A 16,045-nucleotide genomic window follows, 5' to 3' on the forward strand; every position below is an offset into this window, starting at 1 on the left:
TACTAAAATTATTAATATTTAATAATCAATTCAAACAGATTCTTAGGCTTATTTATAACAAATACTTTCTAAAACTTATAGTAAGTTAATGTTATTATTGCAATTTTTTCTATGAATTTAAGTTGCTTTGAACATGATAGGGTAGCTTGATATTTTGAAGTTTGATTGCACAAAATTAACTTTTATTTTTTTTGGTTATGCACTCTTGCGTGTCTTTTGTAGCTTTTTTGAGAGAAAAATCCTTCTGGACAATGCGGGCATTGGTGGGGCCGAATCTTGTGACTACTAATGTGCTTGTCCAGGGTCTTCTTCAGCGCAAACTTGACGTCGCAGTGCGGGCATTTGAGCAGCTCTGGCGGTTCTTTCGGCAACCTGTGCGCCTTGCCGTGGCCTCGTAAACTTTGCAGAGTGTCAAAAGCTTTGGGACACTGAGGGCATTTGAACGGCCGATCCTTGACTTCCACATGCCAAAGAATGTGCTTCGCCAGAGACTGATTCGCACAGAAACCCTTGCCGCACTGGTCGCACTTGTAGGGCTTCTCTCCGGTGTGGATGCGTAGGTGACTCTTCAGGTGATGGTTGTGCGAGAAGGCGGCACCGCACTCCTCGCATTTGAAAGGCTTCTCGCCCGAGTGCGTTCGGTGATGCTTCTTCATGTTGGATTTCTCGAAGAACGACTTGTCGCACTCGGGACACTTGAATGGGCGATCCTCGTTGTGGACCCGCAGGTGGGTGACCAGATGCTGGCTCTGGACAAATCCCTTGCCGCAGAGCTCGCACTTAAAGGGCCGGTCCTCCTTGTGCAGCCGACTGTGCAACTTAAGGCCTGAGTTCTTGGTGAAGGACCGTGAACAAATTGTACACTTATATGGTCGCTCGCCCGTGTGCCACTGCTGATGGGCCCTCAGGTTTGAACTCGTATAAAAGCTCTTATCGCACTGCGGGCACTTGAAAGCCTTGTTCTCGTCGTGGGTCAGCATGTGCGTCTTGAGAGTCGGCCCGTGAGTATACGCCTTCGGGCAGTGGGGGCACTGAAAAGGACGATCTCCGGTGTGCCTACGCCTGTGGACTGTCAACTGGGCATTAGTTCGGAATCCCCTGCCGCAGAAGTCGCACAGGTGCAGCTTTTTTGGATCCTCCTGCTCCTTGTGCCGGGCAATGTGGCTCGCCAGTGACTTGTGCGTCTTGCAGGTCAGGCCACACTCGGTGCAAAGCAGTGATTGATTCCCTTTGGCAACCTTTTTGGAGTCCAAATCACCGGGTACCCAGGGTTCTTCTTGGTCGTCCGTCCAGCCACCTGACCATTCATCTGAATCGTCTTCACTTTCATTTTCAACATCATCATCATCATCATCATCGTCTTGTTGAAAGGCATCCTCGAATGTCTCACCGTTGGAGATCTCTTCCTCTGTTTTTATGTTTTCACTTAGTGTTACTGAAAGATAAGAGTATAAAATTACTCTTTTAATTGTAAACATTTCTAATAAACATACTTTCAAAAACTTCTTGCAATGGTGGACTATCCGGTCCTTTATTTGGCAGTCCCTCTGTCAATTCGGAATCGTTATCCGTTTTTACTTCAAGTCGATCCTGCTCCTTTCCTGTATCTGTCATTACATTTGTGTCCAGTGGATCCTCACAGCCTACCATCTCGAAGGCTAATGAGCGACTCTTCTCCCCTCTCCTGCCACGAGTTTTCGAGCCGGATTTTTCCAGGAGGAGCAGGTGGGAAAAGTACTGGAAACTCTGCTCGCACTTGTGCTTGAAGTGGTAGGCATTTTGGGCGGCCACCAAGCAGGAGGGGCAGATCTTCTGAGGCAGTGCATCCCGATTGACGCGGCAGTTCTCGGTCAGAATGGAGTTTAGCATATCCCAAATTGGGGGATCAGAGATCTCCGTTGAGAAGAGGTCCACCAGTATCGTCGAGTGTCCGGCGCAGGCGCGGCAGTTCTTCTCCATGTTGGTGTCCGCTGATCCATCCATATTTTATGGGGATATTCCAACCAATCAGGGCCGGAATTTCAAAAAGTCCGAGAAATGGTGGGCACTTTCCTGCCAAAAAGTGAATGTGAACGTATTCAAACAGGGTTGTCAAATGCTTGCACTTATTGGCCGATAGTTGACATCGCTATACATCGCATCTCTAGTCACAGCGTGAGAAAAACTGTGACTGTGAACAGTTTAGCGGCATTTAAAAACGTGATCCATTTTAATCTGAGGAGGTAATACTTTTTAAATAAATAAGAAGCAGTTTTAGCAGTTTTAAACATATATGCATGTTTTAATGGTTTACATGGTTTTATGTCATTATATCTCATCCTACGGTTTTTTGCAAACGAAATATTTAATAATAATACTTACAACAGTTCTTACCTAGCTAAATCCTACAAAGCGAACATTTAGTTAATTTAATTTTGCTGTGCACTATTCACCATCTGCAATTGCTTACTTTATTTTTTTTTTAAGCTTTCATAGTCACGACAGTGACTCATAGCGTAAAAATAATCGTGACTCGTCACGAACTCACCGATATCGCTCATCTCTATCAGCTTTGAGCAAAATTAGTATCTTGTACTGGTGGTCAAACAGACAAGCGAGCGAAGACCTTTTTGTTGTCGTTTCTCGCAATGATTTAGGTCTTCATAAAGTGTATTAAGCTAAGCGTAAAGTTTCGCATTACCCATCGCTGGACATGGATATCCTGGACATCGATGAGGCACTTAAGGATGATTCATATATGTGAGTGATGCACTCCTGTTGTTTCTCTTGTTGTTGCTGTAACAGCGATGCTATAAATAATCATATTGCCTGGTATTCCCTGGCAGATTTCTGGCGGATAAGACCCACGACGATGTGTCCAACATTTTGCAGCAGTGGAAGACGAACAATCAGCCGCCGTTGCCGTTGCAACAATTGCACTTGCAGTACAACAACGAGGGTAAGCCTTTCCACGCATACCGATGCACCCACCCCCACACTATCACACACACAAACACACTCATGCAGCAATGTGCATTTGCACTTTCTAAAACAAATTTGGGTTAAACTGGCGGCTACGTTGACAAAGTTCGGGTCGCATGTGGGCAGTATTACTTGCCCAGTAAAATATACCGTTGACTTTCAAGTGGCCGTTTGCCATAATTGGCAGCAGCGCCAATGTTATTGTTACGGTAATTAATCAAGCCTTAAAGGCACACACACACTCACGCTCTCGTTTCAAACAGCTGTGCGTGGTATGAAAAAAAACAGGCTATGCTAATATGGCAAGAATCTCGCATAATATGCCGACAATATATAAATTCAGTTTACTTCCTGCCCAGGCAGCGAAAGTCAATCAAGCAATACGCAAAACACTTTAAATACAACAATTATCGAATCGCCGACGAGGATCAAAAATCGATTCCGTGATTTAATGCGTGCAAAATGCTGTCATGCTGAGCTCTTTTTTAATGATTTTTCGAAAAGGAATTGTTGTAACAACAGTAAGCGAAATAAATACAAATCAAGCGATGATGAATTTATATATAAAACTAATATTTATCACCATATTTTTCATTTTAAGTTGGCGTTTTTTTGTTTTTAAAAGGGAAGACAAACTCAGATCGATAAAACTTAAATACCCGCTTAATATTTTTGTTATTGCTAAATAGTTAATAGGTTAGTGCAACAATAAATGGCCAATAAATAGATTACCGTTGTCTATGAAATATTAGTATTTAAAATAAAAACTCATGACTATAACTGGAAAATCACCGATGCTAAACGCACCCAGTGCTTTTGAACTAGCGGTGACAGTGCTGAAAAAATCCACCTGCCAAAGCATCCTGCTGCCGCTTACCAACACCGGAAGAACGGTAAATTTCTTGACAGTTCGTTGCAAGTTTTCTACTGCGAAGTTTATTTTTGTAAAAGAATTTCTGTTTCTTATAATTGAGTGAATCCACCGCGATGCGTATCCTGGGCAGCTCCAAATCCTGTGCAGCGGGCAACCGACTGAGCGTGACCTTCAAGGCGCACCCCAATTCCCAACCGCAACTGAACGATCTGCGAAAGAACCTTAATGACAAAAGCCGATTTCGCGAGTATGTGAAAAATATTATCGGAAACGAGGAGCAAATGGGCTCCGTGCTGGACACGATCTCGTCCACACAAGAGGAGGAACGCCTGGCCACCGTCACTGGCTGGTCCACGGTGAACATCGCGAACTGCGCAGGCGTGTCCAACTCTTCAATTTATCTGGCGCTCAAATGGGTGCTGATGCCCATAAAGGTGGAGATATTCAATTTCAAGCGCAGCGGACCGGAGGACAAGATGGCACGTGGTCAGTTCCTGGTGGACAACCTGCTGAGTGCCAATCGCCTGAAACGCCTGCAACAGGAAGTGGCCGTTCTCTACACTTGCCAAAAGATTGAGGTGTCTGTCACACCGGGTCTGCCCAAATCCGTCATGAACGCGCAGATACTCGAGGGATTTTCGACTGCCGTGGAGACGGCTATCAAAGCGAGCTATGAGCTGGCCACCCGTACCCTAGATCTCTCTCGATTCCACGCTTGTCCGGAACTGGGCAAGATCTTCTGTCCACTGCATGTGGTCCATCTGCTGCAGAGCGTGCTTGCTCTTTCGAGCCAGATATTTCCCCAAATGGCAGGCATCGTGCTAAGCAACAACTATTTGTGCTCACTGAAGGCCTTTGCCGGAGTTTCGCATAGTCTTGCCAACCTGGAGCGCTTGGATATAAGCGCAAATCGAATCAAGGATTTGGGCGAACTGAACTACCTGGGAAATTTGAAATTGAAGACCCTGTTCGTGGCTGGAAACGGTCTGGCCAAGCTAAAGTTGGAAGACATTCAAGAAGTGCTGCCACAGCTGCAGAATGTCCATGGCTGTGTGTACTCCGAGGAGAAGGAAGAGGTTATTGCTAATCTTCCTGTGTACCAACGACTTCAAGACGGTGGAACTAAGGGCATGCAGCTCTGCATTCACTTTATTAGTTCCTTTTACAATAGCTTTGACGAACCCGAAAAGCGCTCGCAACTTAAGGATTACTATCATGAACAGGCCATGTTTTCACTTAGCCTGCCCGTACATTTGGATCATGTGTACGCCTACAAACTCTACAATAGAAACCAAAGGCGCCAGCAATCCTCCTTTGCGCACAATGCCAAACTACAGGTTGGCAGCGCTTCACTGCTCCTCGCCCTTAGTCGCTTGCCCCTGTTGCAAACGGACCACCAGAACGCCAGTCTGGACATACACGTGTTCAACGCGAATTTGCGCATCTTCACGCTGTCTGGATACTTTAAGGAGATCACCTCCGACGGCTGGGAACGCAGACACTTTCAGCGCACCTTTGTCCAACGTCTGATTAACAGTCCAGGCTGGCTGATAACCAACGACATGCTGTGCATAACTTCCATTAAGTCCGAGCAAAAAGAACCCGTCAAATTTCAACCGAATACTGATACGTCGGTAAAGAAACCCATATGCCGTCAACTAATTACCGATGAGTCGGTAACAAAAACCGTAGACCCAGTTAAGGTTAAGGGACTGGTCATCAAAACAAAGCCTCAAAAAAAAGTGCCACCAGTTGTGCGCCATTCAGTAGAGGTAGATCCTCTAAACCAGGCTATTCAGAATATTAGCTTGATGGACGCCAAGATGGACCTTCTTCCCGATGAAAGTTTCGATGAAATGCCACCCCTAGTTGCCATCGGTCCATTAAATACCAATCAAGCCGATTTATTGGACCAGGCGATCGAGGATACTCTGATGACTGATGAGGATGCCTTTGATCTGGTCATTGATGAGGATGTCCTTATCGGAGACGATGATTTATAAACAATTAAACCCAATAACCAAATAGCACTAAGAAATGATGCACAAATAGGTTAAGACATTATTAATTAATAAGTTTCTTGAGTATGAAACTCCAAATTCTAATTTCTATTCAACTTTTTCTTTACGAAAGCCTTCAAACACAATTCGAAGACCTTCACCCGCCCCAAGCGTCGGAATCTCGATTTCGTAAGTACAATTCAACAATTTAAAATGGTTAACCATTATAATCCACATCCTAACTTTTACAGAGCCAAAATGGAGCAGGAAACGACAGTGCAGTCGGCACCGGAGCAGTATCGGGTACCCCGGCGATGCTCCAGCTCGAAATTGGCGGTCTGGTCACCACGAAAATGCACAACTCCTTCCTCCAGGACACCTCGCCGCCGTCTTCCATATGCTCCTCCATGAACACGGAACGGATGAACAACTCGTTGATAACCTCGGCGGACTTCACGAACCTAAACTTTCTTCAATCCACAATTGGTCTGGAGCAGGATCCGAGTCTAACCACCACGCTGACCAACCAAACGACGGACAACATGGGAATTGGCGGAGGATTGGGTGGCTATACGCTCAGCGATATGATCCGGGATCGCAAGGCGCTGGAGTCGCTGACCCTGTGCGAGGATGATGGCACACTGATCAAAGACTCGCACATCGGTCAGATCGACGAGATATCGCTGACGCTGAGCAAAACCGCCTCCGGCTGCAGCACTATGGACAACAGCACAGACAGCATGTCCATACCTTTGGCCGCGGAGCGAACAGTGCCCGCCGTGATGCCCGTAGTTTGCCCTGCCCTGCAGCGAACCATGATTCTGGGCGAGGAGATGATTGGCGACACTACCTTTAACCTGGTGGATAGCTTAACAACTTCCGTCCTGCAATCAGAGTCCGAGTCCCTGCCGGTGGATGGAAACACGACCTTTAAGAGGCCCAATGCGGGTATAGCTGCAGCGGATGAGACCCAGTTGGTGGCAGGTCGCCAGATGAACACCACCTTTACCGACACCGGCTGCAACACTCCAGAGGGCCGCTGCGAAACTCCTGAGAATATCGACCGAAAGTTGGCCGTGCTCACCATGGAATCTTCCACGCCACTGACCACAAACATTCGCTCACATTGCTATCACAACAATAACAATAATAATAATAACAAACAGGGATACACGCCCACACTGAAGGGACGTGGAGACATGAACCTGTCCCCGATTGTGGGCGCTACGCCGCAGAAACCAACTGGAGCAGCACCAGGACGACTGAACAACACCTTCGAGCCCGCGACCAAAACAGCTCCATTCAATGGGGAGAAGTTCGTGCTGGACACCATGGAGCTGTTGGAGCAGATCGAACAGCCGCTGGATGGCACCTACAGCCTGCAAATGTCCGAACAGCACAAGCAGATGCAGTGCGTCATGGACCTGGCCGAGGCGGAGGTGGAGATGTTGGCTCAGCAGGGCGACGAGGAGCAATTCGAGCATATGCTTGCCGAGCTGGGAAAGGTCAACACGCTGAACAAGGACCAACTGAAGATGCAAAAGTCGCTGGAAACCATCAAGCGGCGTTTCCACAGGGATGAGCCGGAGCCCGAGGAACGGGAAGAGGAGCAGCAAGCCCAACAGCCTGCAAACGAAAAGGTGGATACTCCGGTGCTCAACCAAAGCCACTCTAGCAGCAACAGCAGCGGTGGTGGTGGTGGCAATGGCAGTGGCAGTGGCGAACGGCTACTCAGTCGTCGGAGTCGTCTCTACGATGATGTCAACCTGAGCGCCATGCACGCCAGCAATGCAAGCTCGGCCAGCGCCAACTCGGCCTCGTTCATTGTCCAGCGAAGAGATGGGCCCCAGGTGGAACAGTCGGTACCCGAACCGGATCCCGAACCAGCGGAGGAGCCTCCAAAGTCCCAGATGACCGCAGAGACTGACCCGTCCAGCTACAAGCTGCCGGAGAGAAGGGAGCGGGATCGAGATCGTTTCAAGACCATTAAGATTTCGAAGGAGATGCGCCTGCAGCAGGAGATAATTGTGCCTTGTATAGACGATGAGCCGCAGCAGTTGGAGGAGGTGGTTCAGTTGGAGCAGGAGGAGGAGCAGTCGCAGCGGCAGGGTTCCCCACCAGGTCGCCTGTCTCGTCGAGATCAAAATACCGTATTCAACAACAACAACAAGGCAGAGAGTAGTGCAAGTAACTATTTGACCTACAAAAAGCCCAAGGAGAAGAGCCTCCTCCAACGACGACCGCTGCAGCAGGAAGCTCCTCCGCCAGCAGAGCCCACGCCCGCGCCCGCATCCACTCTTCCCCAGCCCCGCTCCCTCTCCCGTCCTCGCTACATCAGTGGTCTGCAGAAGTTTACGACGGTGAGCAAGGCCACATCCGCCGGAGCCGGTCTGAATGCCACTCCAGCCGCCTCGGTGCCAGCCACTGTCACAGTGCCAGCAACCGCAGGCGGCGAGCTGAAGAGTCCCATGGGCATCAAGTCCAAATCGTTCCACAATTTGTCCTCCACGATGAGTGGAGGCATTGGTGCTGGAACCCTTCCAAGACCCAGCTTGGGTGGTGGTGGACTGCGTCGACCCGGCGCGCAACCAAGCAAGCTGATGGGCGGATTGCGGGGACCAACGCAAGCCCAGGAGGTGAGTTCTTATTAGATTACATATAACCCTCTCTATTTAATAAATTTTTGTCCCTTTTTAGGATGACTCTGCTGTATTTAAAGTGCCCAAATTGGTCAGCGGACTGCGAGCACCTGGTCTAGCTGGTGGGAAACGAGTTGGAACCAATGGACTTGCTCGTCCTTCGTCTGGGTATTACAGCCTGAGTGTTAAAACTGCTACAGAGGCAGAAACTCCAGAGGTTGGTCCAGAGAACTATAATTATTTTATTTATATACGATTTAAAACTAAAAGCCAAAAACCATTTTGTTTAATCATTTTTGTTTTGTCAATCTCAAATAATATAAGGTGTTATGAACTATGTTATCAATCCTGCTATCCACATCGTTATCTATTCCAGAGCCTCTCCTCAGCCTCCTCGCGTGGTAGCCTCTATGGCCACAAGGACTCCGGTAGGCCGGTAAATGGCGGCAATGTTCCTCAGCAGAGCTTCGACATGCAGGCGCTGACCTCGAAACTGACCCATGTGACCACGGGATCCACTGGCATTCCCAAGCCCTCGGGTTTGCGACCACCTTCGCAAATGAAGCGCAGCGGCCTTCCACGGCCGTCCAGCATTGTTAGGCGCTGATATCCCATCACTTTCTCCGCCGCCGATTGCATATGTCACAGCTCCGCCTGAAAAGGATTTCCATGTTATCCCTAAAATAGTCTGTCCCATTTTTGTACTTTGTGTTTAGTTCTCTTTTGTGTTTACCATGCCCGCAAACAAGCTCCACTTGCCTAGTGACTTGGCTACACTAGCAATTACGTTTATGAATTAAACTTACGAAAAATTATGCATTTAGTTGAACAATACGAAAACAGAGAACTTGGCGACTTGTAAAACAATTAGACACTTATAGAAACCCCCTCTTGCAGTTATACATATATATATATAGAACAAATACATAAACACGAACTTTGCCTTACGAATCATAATAGAGCGAACGATTGAGGGTTTGAGAAGGAAAGATATAAGCGAGAAATGATAATAGCTGTATATTTTTGTAAAACCAATGCGAAAATTCTACGAACGTTATTTTTTGTGGATGCATAGAGTGCTGCGGCAAATCAAGCAGGCAATTCGAATAAATAATAATAATTAACAAAAACATACAATAAGATCTGCTCAGTGGCCACGAAACCACAAAAAAATAATAAAGAACGAAAGAAACCAAACTAAAATTGATAGTAACTAATAAGAGTATTGAGAAAAGTGTTAAAAATCGAACTTACAATATTATCTAATATTATCGCATATATATACAAATACAAAAAACAAAAAAAAAAACTATAGCAATATACATTGTTTCATCAGAAACATATGACCGGTTTATTTTGTGCTATTACTAGCTCCGAATCGAAAACTATCGAAAATTATACTCGTAATTTTATGAGGTGCAGAGTATATTACTATTCCCTTTGTATCCTAAAGAAATATACCTACTTTTGCCCTACCTATGTGCTATATACATAATACTTAAATTCTTGTAAAGCATCCGAAAACATTCTGTTTTTAGCTACTTTTGTGTTGCCAAATTGAAAAATGAAACTAATCTTTTGTTAGTTATCAATGAACAATTTCTTAATAAAACTATGTATGAACCTAAAAATCTTCAATCAATTGAAGCTCCACATATGCATATCCTAAGTTAAGTTTAGTCCGCATTGTTTAACCCTAGTGTAGTATTAGTTTAATCTGTAAAGGCCCTCTTGCAGGGTCAAGTATTGTTCCACCCTCATCAATCGACTAATATTCATCCAAGTAACCCAAACCAAGCCTCTACTTTGTATCCTAGCGCTAACCCATTAAGCTTTAACCCAATTAGGTGATGATTTGCATGAATCGAATTTAGTTAGCCACTAAGATTAGTATGGACTATTATTTTTGCTAACGCTTTCGTACGAGCCTTATAACGCAGCGGTTGAGATCGGTGTGGTTTTCCCCCCAAAGTATCAAGTTAAGAATGAAACCGTTCCAGCAAGTCTCTTTTTTGACCAAGCCAGACATTCAAATAAAAACCACGAGATTTGTGCTAAAAAAAAAAAATTCAAACTTTCTTTTTATTTGACTTTCCTATCCGTAGAACTTGCACAGGCCCCATTTGCAATTCCTCACGCTATTCGCGTTGGAGCGACACCAGTTGTTCTTCCAGGAGCAGTAGACCACCTGCACCACGACAGGAGGTGCTGCTGTGGTGGTGGTGGCTAATGGCGAAACTGTGGTGGTTAATGGCGATACCGTGGTGGTTAATGACGGAACCGTGGGGGTAGATGCAGGGGCTGCTGGCACCACATAGATAACACGCTTCACCTTAAATGCCGAAGTCGATGAAGCCTGGATGAGGACGAGAGCAGCCAGAGCACAGATCACAAAGTATTTCATTGCTGCTTTTGTCTTGGTGGGTCAACTACAAAAGATTTAATGATTAAAACGGATTCGGTTGGGATATTTATATCATTCATGTAAGTTTTAAGTTGTATGCCAACAAACAGAGCTACAAAACATCTGCTTGCAAGGTCAAAACGCTTCTGGTGTATGGTATCTGATAAAGAATAATAAATACCATAAATTACAATTTCAGATTAGTTCTTAGATCAATGAAAAGCCTGTTTCGTTTACCTTACCTTGACATTGACTGGCATATTTGCTATTTAAAATTGATATTTAGGCAGTTGTTTTGAAACTATATAAATTGGTTTCAAACAAGTTGGTTACATTTTTAAGCCATTGCAGAGCGTATTATGATTTCAGTCAAAAGTCACCAGGCACCCTTTGCCAGCCATGAAAACACTTAGGTACATTTTTTATTCAATTTGCTATTACAGTCGAACTTGATAGCTTGATATTCTGAATCTCAAAAAATAGCGGGATTATGATGAAAGTTGCAGGTATCAATTTAATATTCAGAGGTCCCCAAACACGCATAATTTTTAGCATATTATTTAGGTCACTTGCTTTCCCTCTCTATTGAATCATATCCATTCGCAATTTGTTGAAAACGATTATCACTTCTCATCAATTTGTTTTTCTGTGTACGTGTACTGCCATCCACTGTGATTTCTATATTTTGTTTTTCTGTTTAGCCATTTTCTTTGGTCTTGAGTACCATGGCTTAGGAGATTAATTTTGTATAATAAATCACTTTATTTTCGTTTGTGGGCTGTGACGTAGTTCATGACAACGACTCTCACTATCAAAGATCAGGTTCTATAATTGTTACTAGATGTAGTACAAGAAACTGCCAGGTGAGTGATCTTAATCGATCCCCGAACCATATAGTACATTCAATGAGCACCGATGTTATGTTGCCAGAGCATCGTCGATGATCGAACGATTTTGGCAAGGGATCGGTTGTCGCAACATTCGGCCTGCCAGTTGTCTGCTGGCAGTCGTGGCGCGTGCATCATCCTGCAATCTTCTGAAGCGATCGATATAGTTGGGTAACCATATAAGCCCAAGAAATCAGGGTCGAGGTCAAAGTCGCAAATCGAGGACATATTGGTTTTCATCGTGGCAACGTGAGGACAAACGGAAGACGCTGTGGAGCTGCAAAAAGAGAAGGCGCTCGAATTCTTCCGAGTCCTGACCTTCGTGCTGCTGTTCCTGATCATCTCCCTCTATCTATATCGTTTCGCGTTCTAGAGGACCAGAGCTGACTGCCTGGGCGCAGCGATTTGGGTAAGGATCCAATCCGTTGTGTAATCAACACAAAAAAATGGGGAGACTGTGATTTTAATTTCATTTTCGATTCCCATTCCCATTCGTCTCGCCTCGCCTCGTTCTCGATCTCGATCTTTCTGTGTCTGATCTGTGGGACCTTGACGTGGTGGTGGGGTGTCTAATTAAAGCCGCAGCCGAGATGCCCAAATTACCAGCGGTTGGCATTGATCTTGGTACCACGTACTCGTGTGTCGGCGTCTTTCAGCATGGCAAGGTGGAGATCATCGCCAACGACCAGGGCAACCGGACCACGCCCAGCTATGTGGCGTTCACGGAGTCGGAGCGTCTGATCGGCGATGCGGCCAAGAACCAGGTGGCCATGAATCCCAACAACACGATCTTCGGTGAGTCTCTCTACTGTCTACTGTCCACTGTCCTTGCCACACATAATCGCTAGCGAAATCTTTGCCTGGGGGTTCGTGAAAAATCTAGTTTAATTACTGGCAACATTTTCATGAATGAACTATGGCGCACATTTTTTGTTTATTATCTCGCTTTCGATTTATTTTAAGAAAATGCTCACTTTGCTGGCGCCAAAATGCAGTCACACATTTTCCTCCCAATGCAAGAGAGTCTTCCCTCCCACTGCAGCCTCCATCCACATCCACATCCACTCCTTCTGCATATTTTTCCCCAACCATTTGGTCTAGTGACACCTCCACTTGTTGTGTCAGTTCTTTCGGCCCGCTTTTCCGTGCCAACAAAAACTTTTCGCATGTTTATTGGCAACATTTGTGTTGGCCAAATAAATTGAAAATAAGTCTCAGTGCAAGTTGTTATGAATTGTCCGAAGCGTTTGCTTTCGCATAAATATTTATATATATTTATATTGGCTGTGGAATGTCCCAAATATTTGTCGAGTATGTTTTCTAAAAATCGAAGCTTCGAATGGAATAATACAACAAATAAGGGGAAAGCCAAATAAGCTGTAATGATTTACAAATATCTTTAGCATTTCGAATAAATCGTAGCTTTCCATTCGTGTATTTAAAAGAGTTCAATCTAAACGGAAAGGTTTTTTTAGAGAAAAGTTTAAAAAATTGTTGCTTGGAGTCATTTGTTTTAGATTGCTTTAAGTAATTAAGTTAAACTATTTTGACTAATTCAGGTGTTTCACTTAAATTTTAATTTTATACACCGAAAAGTAAATCTTGGCTTTGCTAAAAAATTTTTTTTAGATGTTATTTATATCCTTAAAACTTCTGAATACTCTAGAAAATTGGTGATACCTTTAAAATTGATTTAGAAATATTGAGTTAACAAATTTCGAGTGATAAGAGTTTATTGCTTATATTTACTTTCTTAGATTTTAATAGGTGTAATACATATATATGCATTTTTATACTAGCAAGTATTCATAGTTTTAAAATTTTTGCTTAATGGGTTTTTTTTTAAATATCTACATATCACAAAAAATAATAGTTATAAACAGCAACAAGTTGGGATCTCTGTAAATAGTTAATCAGCATCAGTCTTCAGTCCCTTCGTTTGAAATACATTTCCATGCTGCCATCCTAGAGATTTGCTGAGCAGATCTAATGCGAGTTCTCTTTCTTGTACTTTCATTTCAGTGTCAGGGTGCGCATAGAAATCCGCGTAGAAAGCCTAGTCCTGCCCAGACACATTGCAATTAAAGTCCAATAAACACCAGACTCGACACCACCACATGCCCTCTATACCACCACCACCACCACCACCACCCCCTGAATGTTAGCTAATAAAGCGAATCTGTTGTCCAAGTGCGCTGATGTTGTTGTTTCATTGCATTCTGACCGAGTGTGATTCCGACTCTGACTTGCAGATGCCAAGCGGCTGATTGGCCGCCGTTTCGACGATGCCACCGTCCAGTCGGACATGAAGCACTGGCCCTTCGAGGTGGTGGCCGAGAACGGGAAGCCCCGCATCCGGGTGGAGTACAAGGGCGAACGGAAGAGCTTCTATCCGGAGGAGGTGTCCTCGATGGTGCTGACCAAAATGCGTGAGACGGCGGAGGCCTATTTGGGTGGCACTGTCACGGATGCGGTGGTCACGGTGCCGGCCTATTTCAATGACTCCCAGCGCCAGGCCACCAAGGATGCGGGCGCCATTGCGGGCTTGAATGTCCTGCGGATCATCAATGAGCCCACGGCGGCGGCCATTGCCTATGGATTGGACAAAAAGGGCACCAGCGAACGGAATGTCCTGATCTTCGATCTCGGCGGTGGCACCTTTGACGTATCCGTGCTCACCATAGAGGATGGCATCTTTGAGGTGAAAGCCACGGCTGGGGATACCCATCTGGGTGGCGAGGACTTTGACAACCGACTGGTGAACCACTTTGTGCAGGAGTTCCAGCGCAAGCACAAACGGGATCTGGGCCAAAATAAGCGAGCCTTGAGGCGTCTGCGTACCGCTTGTGAGCGGGCCAAGCGGACCCTCTCCTCGTCCACCCAGGCCAGCATCGAGATCGATTCGCTGTTCGAGGGCGTGGACTTCTATACGGCAGTGACACGGGCCCGTTTCGAGGAGTTAAACGGGGATCTGTTCCGGGGCACCATGGAACCGGTGGCCAAAGCACTGCGCGATGCCAAGATGGACAAGGGTCAGATCCACGACATCGTGCTGGTGGGTGGCTCGACCAGGATACCCAAGGTGCAGCGTCTGCTGCAGGACTTCTTCAATGGCAAGGAGCTGAACAAGTCCATCAATCCCGATGAGGCGGTGGCCTACGGTGCCGCTGTGCAGGCGGCCATCCTTCATGGCGACAAATCGGAGGCAGTGCAGGATCTCCTCCTGCTGGATGTGACTCCGCTCTCCCTGGGAATCGAGACGGCCGGTGGGGTGATGACCACGCTGATCAAGAGGAACACCACCATACCGACCAAGCAGACACAGATCTTCACCACGTATGCCGATAACCAGCCGGGAGTGCTCATCCAGGTGTACGAAGGTGAACGGGCGATGACGCGGGATAACAACAGTTTGGGGAAATTCGAACTGTCGGCCATTCCGCCGGCTCCGCGTGGAGTGCCCCAGGTGGAGGTGACCTTCGACATCGACGCCAATGGCATACTCAATGTGACGGCGTTGGAGAAGTCGACGGGCAAGGAGAACCGCATCACCATCACCAACGACAAGGGTCGTCTCTCCAAGGAGGACATCGAGCGGATGGTCAACGATGCGGAGGCGTACCGCCAGGCGGACGAGCAGCAGCGCGACCGCATCAATGCCAAGAACCAGCTGGAGTCCTACTGCTTCCACCTGCGATCCACCCTGGACGATGAGCAGCTCAGCAGCCGCTTCAGTCCCGCGGATCGGGAGACCATCCAGCAGCGATCCAGCGAGACCATCGCCTGGCTGGATGCCAATCAGCTGGCCGAGCGGCAGGAGTTCGAGCACAAGCAGCAGGAGCTGGAGAGGATCTGCAGCCCCATCATCACGAGGTTGTATCAGGGCGCAGGGATGGCACCACCACCGCATCCAACCGGAAACTCCAGTTCGGGACCTTCTGGTGGCTCTGGACCCACCATCGAGGAGGTGGATTAATGGCTTGGGAACGAAGTGGATCACTTTTTGTTCGGTTTCACTTCAAGTGATTTGAAAATTAATTGTTATCACTAGAAATTCAAAAACTATCCAAATTTTTAGAAATTTATTTTTAATCTTTTTTAGCTTAAATAAAATTTTCTTGTGAGTTTCGCCTATGAGTCATTCACTTACAGCTGCGGTCATGAAAATAGTAGTTTTTTACCTTATGGAAATATAAAACAAAAAGAGTTTTGAAACAATTTTAGGTTTTTTTTTTATATTTTCATAAAGCTAATAAAGAAAAATTTTCCATTTCCTTTAT

At 46.0% G+C, this 16,045-nt stretch overlaps 5 protein-coding genes across 6 annotated transcripts; 3 read left to right on the forward strand and 2 right to left on the reverse strand.

Moving 5' to 3' along the window:
• Positions 1-3: 3 nt before the first annotated feature.
• LOC108146663 (zinc finger protein 883) lies at positions 4-2,095 on the reverse strand. The gene is made up of 2 exons (XM_017272715.2): positions 1,494-2,095; positions 4-1,435 (listed from the first exon to the last, which is right to left on the reverse strand). Exons 1-2 carry the CDS (start codon positions 1,981-1,983, stop codon positions 183-185), a joined length of 1,743 nt encoding a protein of 580 aa, XP_017128204.1. The 5' UTR covers positions 1,984-2,095; the 3' UTR covers positions 4-182.
• Positions 2,096-2,548: 453 nt separating this feature from the next.
• LOC108146658 lies at positions 2,549-10,105 on the forward strand. The gene is made up of 6 exons (XM_017272703.2): positions 2,549-2,739; positions 2,826-2,938; positions 5,969-6,024; positions 6,087-8,471; positions 8,533-8,691; positions 8,851-10,105. Exons 1-6 carry the CDS (start codon positions 2,693-2,695, stop codon positions 9,079-9,081), a joined length of 2,991 nt encoding a protein of 996 aa, XP_017128192.1. The 5' UTR covers positions 2,549-2,692; the 3' UTR covers positions 9,082-10,105.
• Positions 2,945-5,962, forward strand: LOC108146661 (nuclear RNA export factor 1). The gene is made up of 2 exons (XM_017272711.2): positions 2,945-3,854; positions 3,913-5,962. The coding sequence occupies exon 2, from the start codon at positions 3,949-3,951 to the stop codon at positions 5,836-5,838; it is 1,890 nt and encodes a 629-aa protein (XP_017128200.1). The 5' UTR covers positions 2,945-3,854; positions 3,913-3,948; the 3' UTR covers positions 5,839-5,962.
• Positions 10,106-10,522: 417 nt separating the features above from the next.
• LOC108146668 lies at positions 10,523-10,919 on the reverse strand. The gene has a single exon (XM_017272721.2). The coding sequence runs from the start codon at positions 10,876-10,878 to the stop codon at positions 10,570-10,572; it is 309 nt and encodes a 102-aa protein (XP_017128210.1). The 5' UTR covers positions 10,879-10,919; the 3' UTR covers positions 10,523-10,569.
• Positions 10,920-11,856: 937 nt separating this feature from the next.
• On the forward strand, positions 11,857-15,946 carry LOC108146660 (heat shock 70 kDa protein cognate 1). Of its 2 annotated transcripts, none has more exons than XM_017272710.2 (3): positions 11,857-12,174; positions 12,351-12,560; positions 14,018-15,946. In XM_017272710.2, exons 2-3 carry the CDS (start codon positions 12,356-12,358, stop codon positions 15,739-15,741), a joined length of 1,929 nt encoding a protein of 642 aa, XP_017128199.1. In that variant the 5' UTR covers positions 11,857-12,174; positions 12,351-12,355; the 3' UTR covers positions 15,742-15,946. The 2 variants fall into 2 exon arrangements, with proteins under 2 accessions (XP_017128199.1, XP_017128198.1); XM_017272709.2 differs by having other exon boundaries at positions 12,345-12,560; positions 14,018-15,944.
• Positions 15,947-16,045: the final 99 nt, after the last annotated feature.

The sequence above is a fragment of the Drosophila elegans genome, unplaced genomic scaffold, assembly GCF_018152505.1.
Source record: "Drosophila elegans isolate 14027-0461.03 unplaced genomic scaffold, ASM1815250v1 contig_208, whole genome shotgun sequence".
NCBI lineage: Eukaryota > Metazoa > Arthropoda > Insecta > Diptera > Drosophilidae > Drosophila > Drosophila elegans.

What these genes read in the sequence shown, in the direction of transcription:
- LOC108146663 (XM_017272715.2), bottom strand. Translation starts at nt 1,983, where the DNA reads ATGGATGGATCAGCGGACACCAACATGGAGAAGAACTGCCGCGCCTGC. An exon ending in ATTGCAAGAAGTTTTTGAAA is followed by an intron (nt 1,436 to 1,493) that starts GTATGTTTATTA and finishes CTTATCTTTCAG; the next exon opens with TAACACTAAGTGAAAACATA.
- LOC108146660 (XM_017272710.2), top strand. Translation starts at nt 12,356, where the DNA reads ATGCCCAAATTACCAGCGGTTGGCATTGATCTTGGTACCACGTACTCG. An exon ending in TCCCAACAACACGATCTTCG is followed by an intron (nt 12,561 to 14,017) that starts GTGAGTCTCTCT and finishes TCTGACTTGCAG; the next exon opens with ATGCCAAGCGGCTGATTGGC.
- LOC108146661 (XM_017272711.2), top strand. Translation starts at nt 3,949, where the DNA reads ATGCGTATCCTGGGCAGCTCCAAATCCTGTGCAGCGGGCAACCGACTG.
- LOC108146668 (XM_017272721.2), bottom strand. Translation starts at nt 10,878, where the DNA reads ATGAAATACTTTGTGATCTGTGCTCTGGCTGCTCTCGTCCTCATCCAG.
- LOC108146658 (XM_017272703.2), top strand. Translation starts at nt 2,693, where the DNA reads ATGGATATCCTGGACATCGATGAGGCACTTAAGGATGATTCATATAT. An exon ending in AGCGTCGGAATCTCGATTTC is followed by an intron (nt 6,025 to 6,086) that starts GTAAGTACAATT and finishes TAACTTTTACAG; the next exon opens with AGCCAAAATGGAGCAGGAAA. An exon ending in CAGAGGCAGAAACTCCAGAG is followed by an intron (nt 8,692 to 8,850) that starts GTTGGTCCAGAG and finishes TATCTATTCCAG; the next exon opens with AGCCTCTCCTCAGCCTCCTC.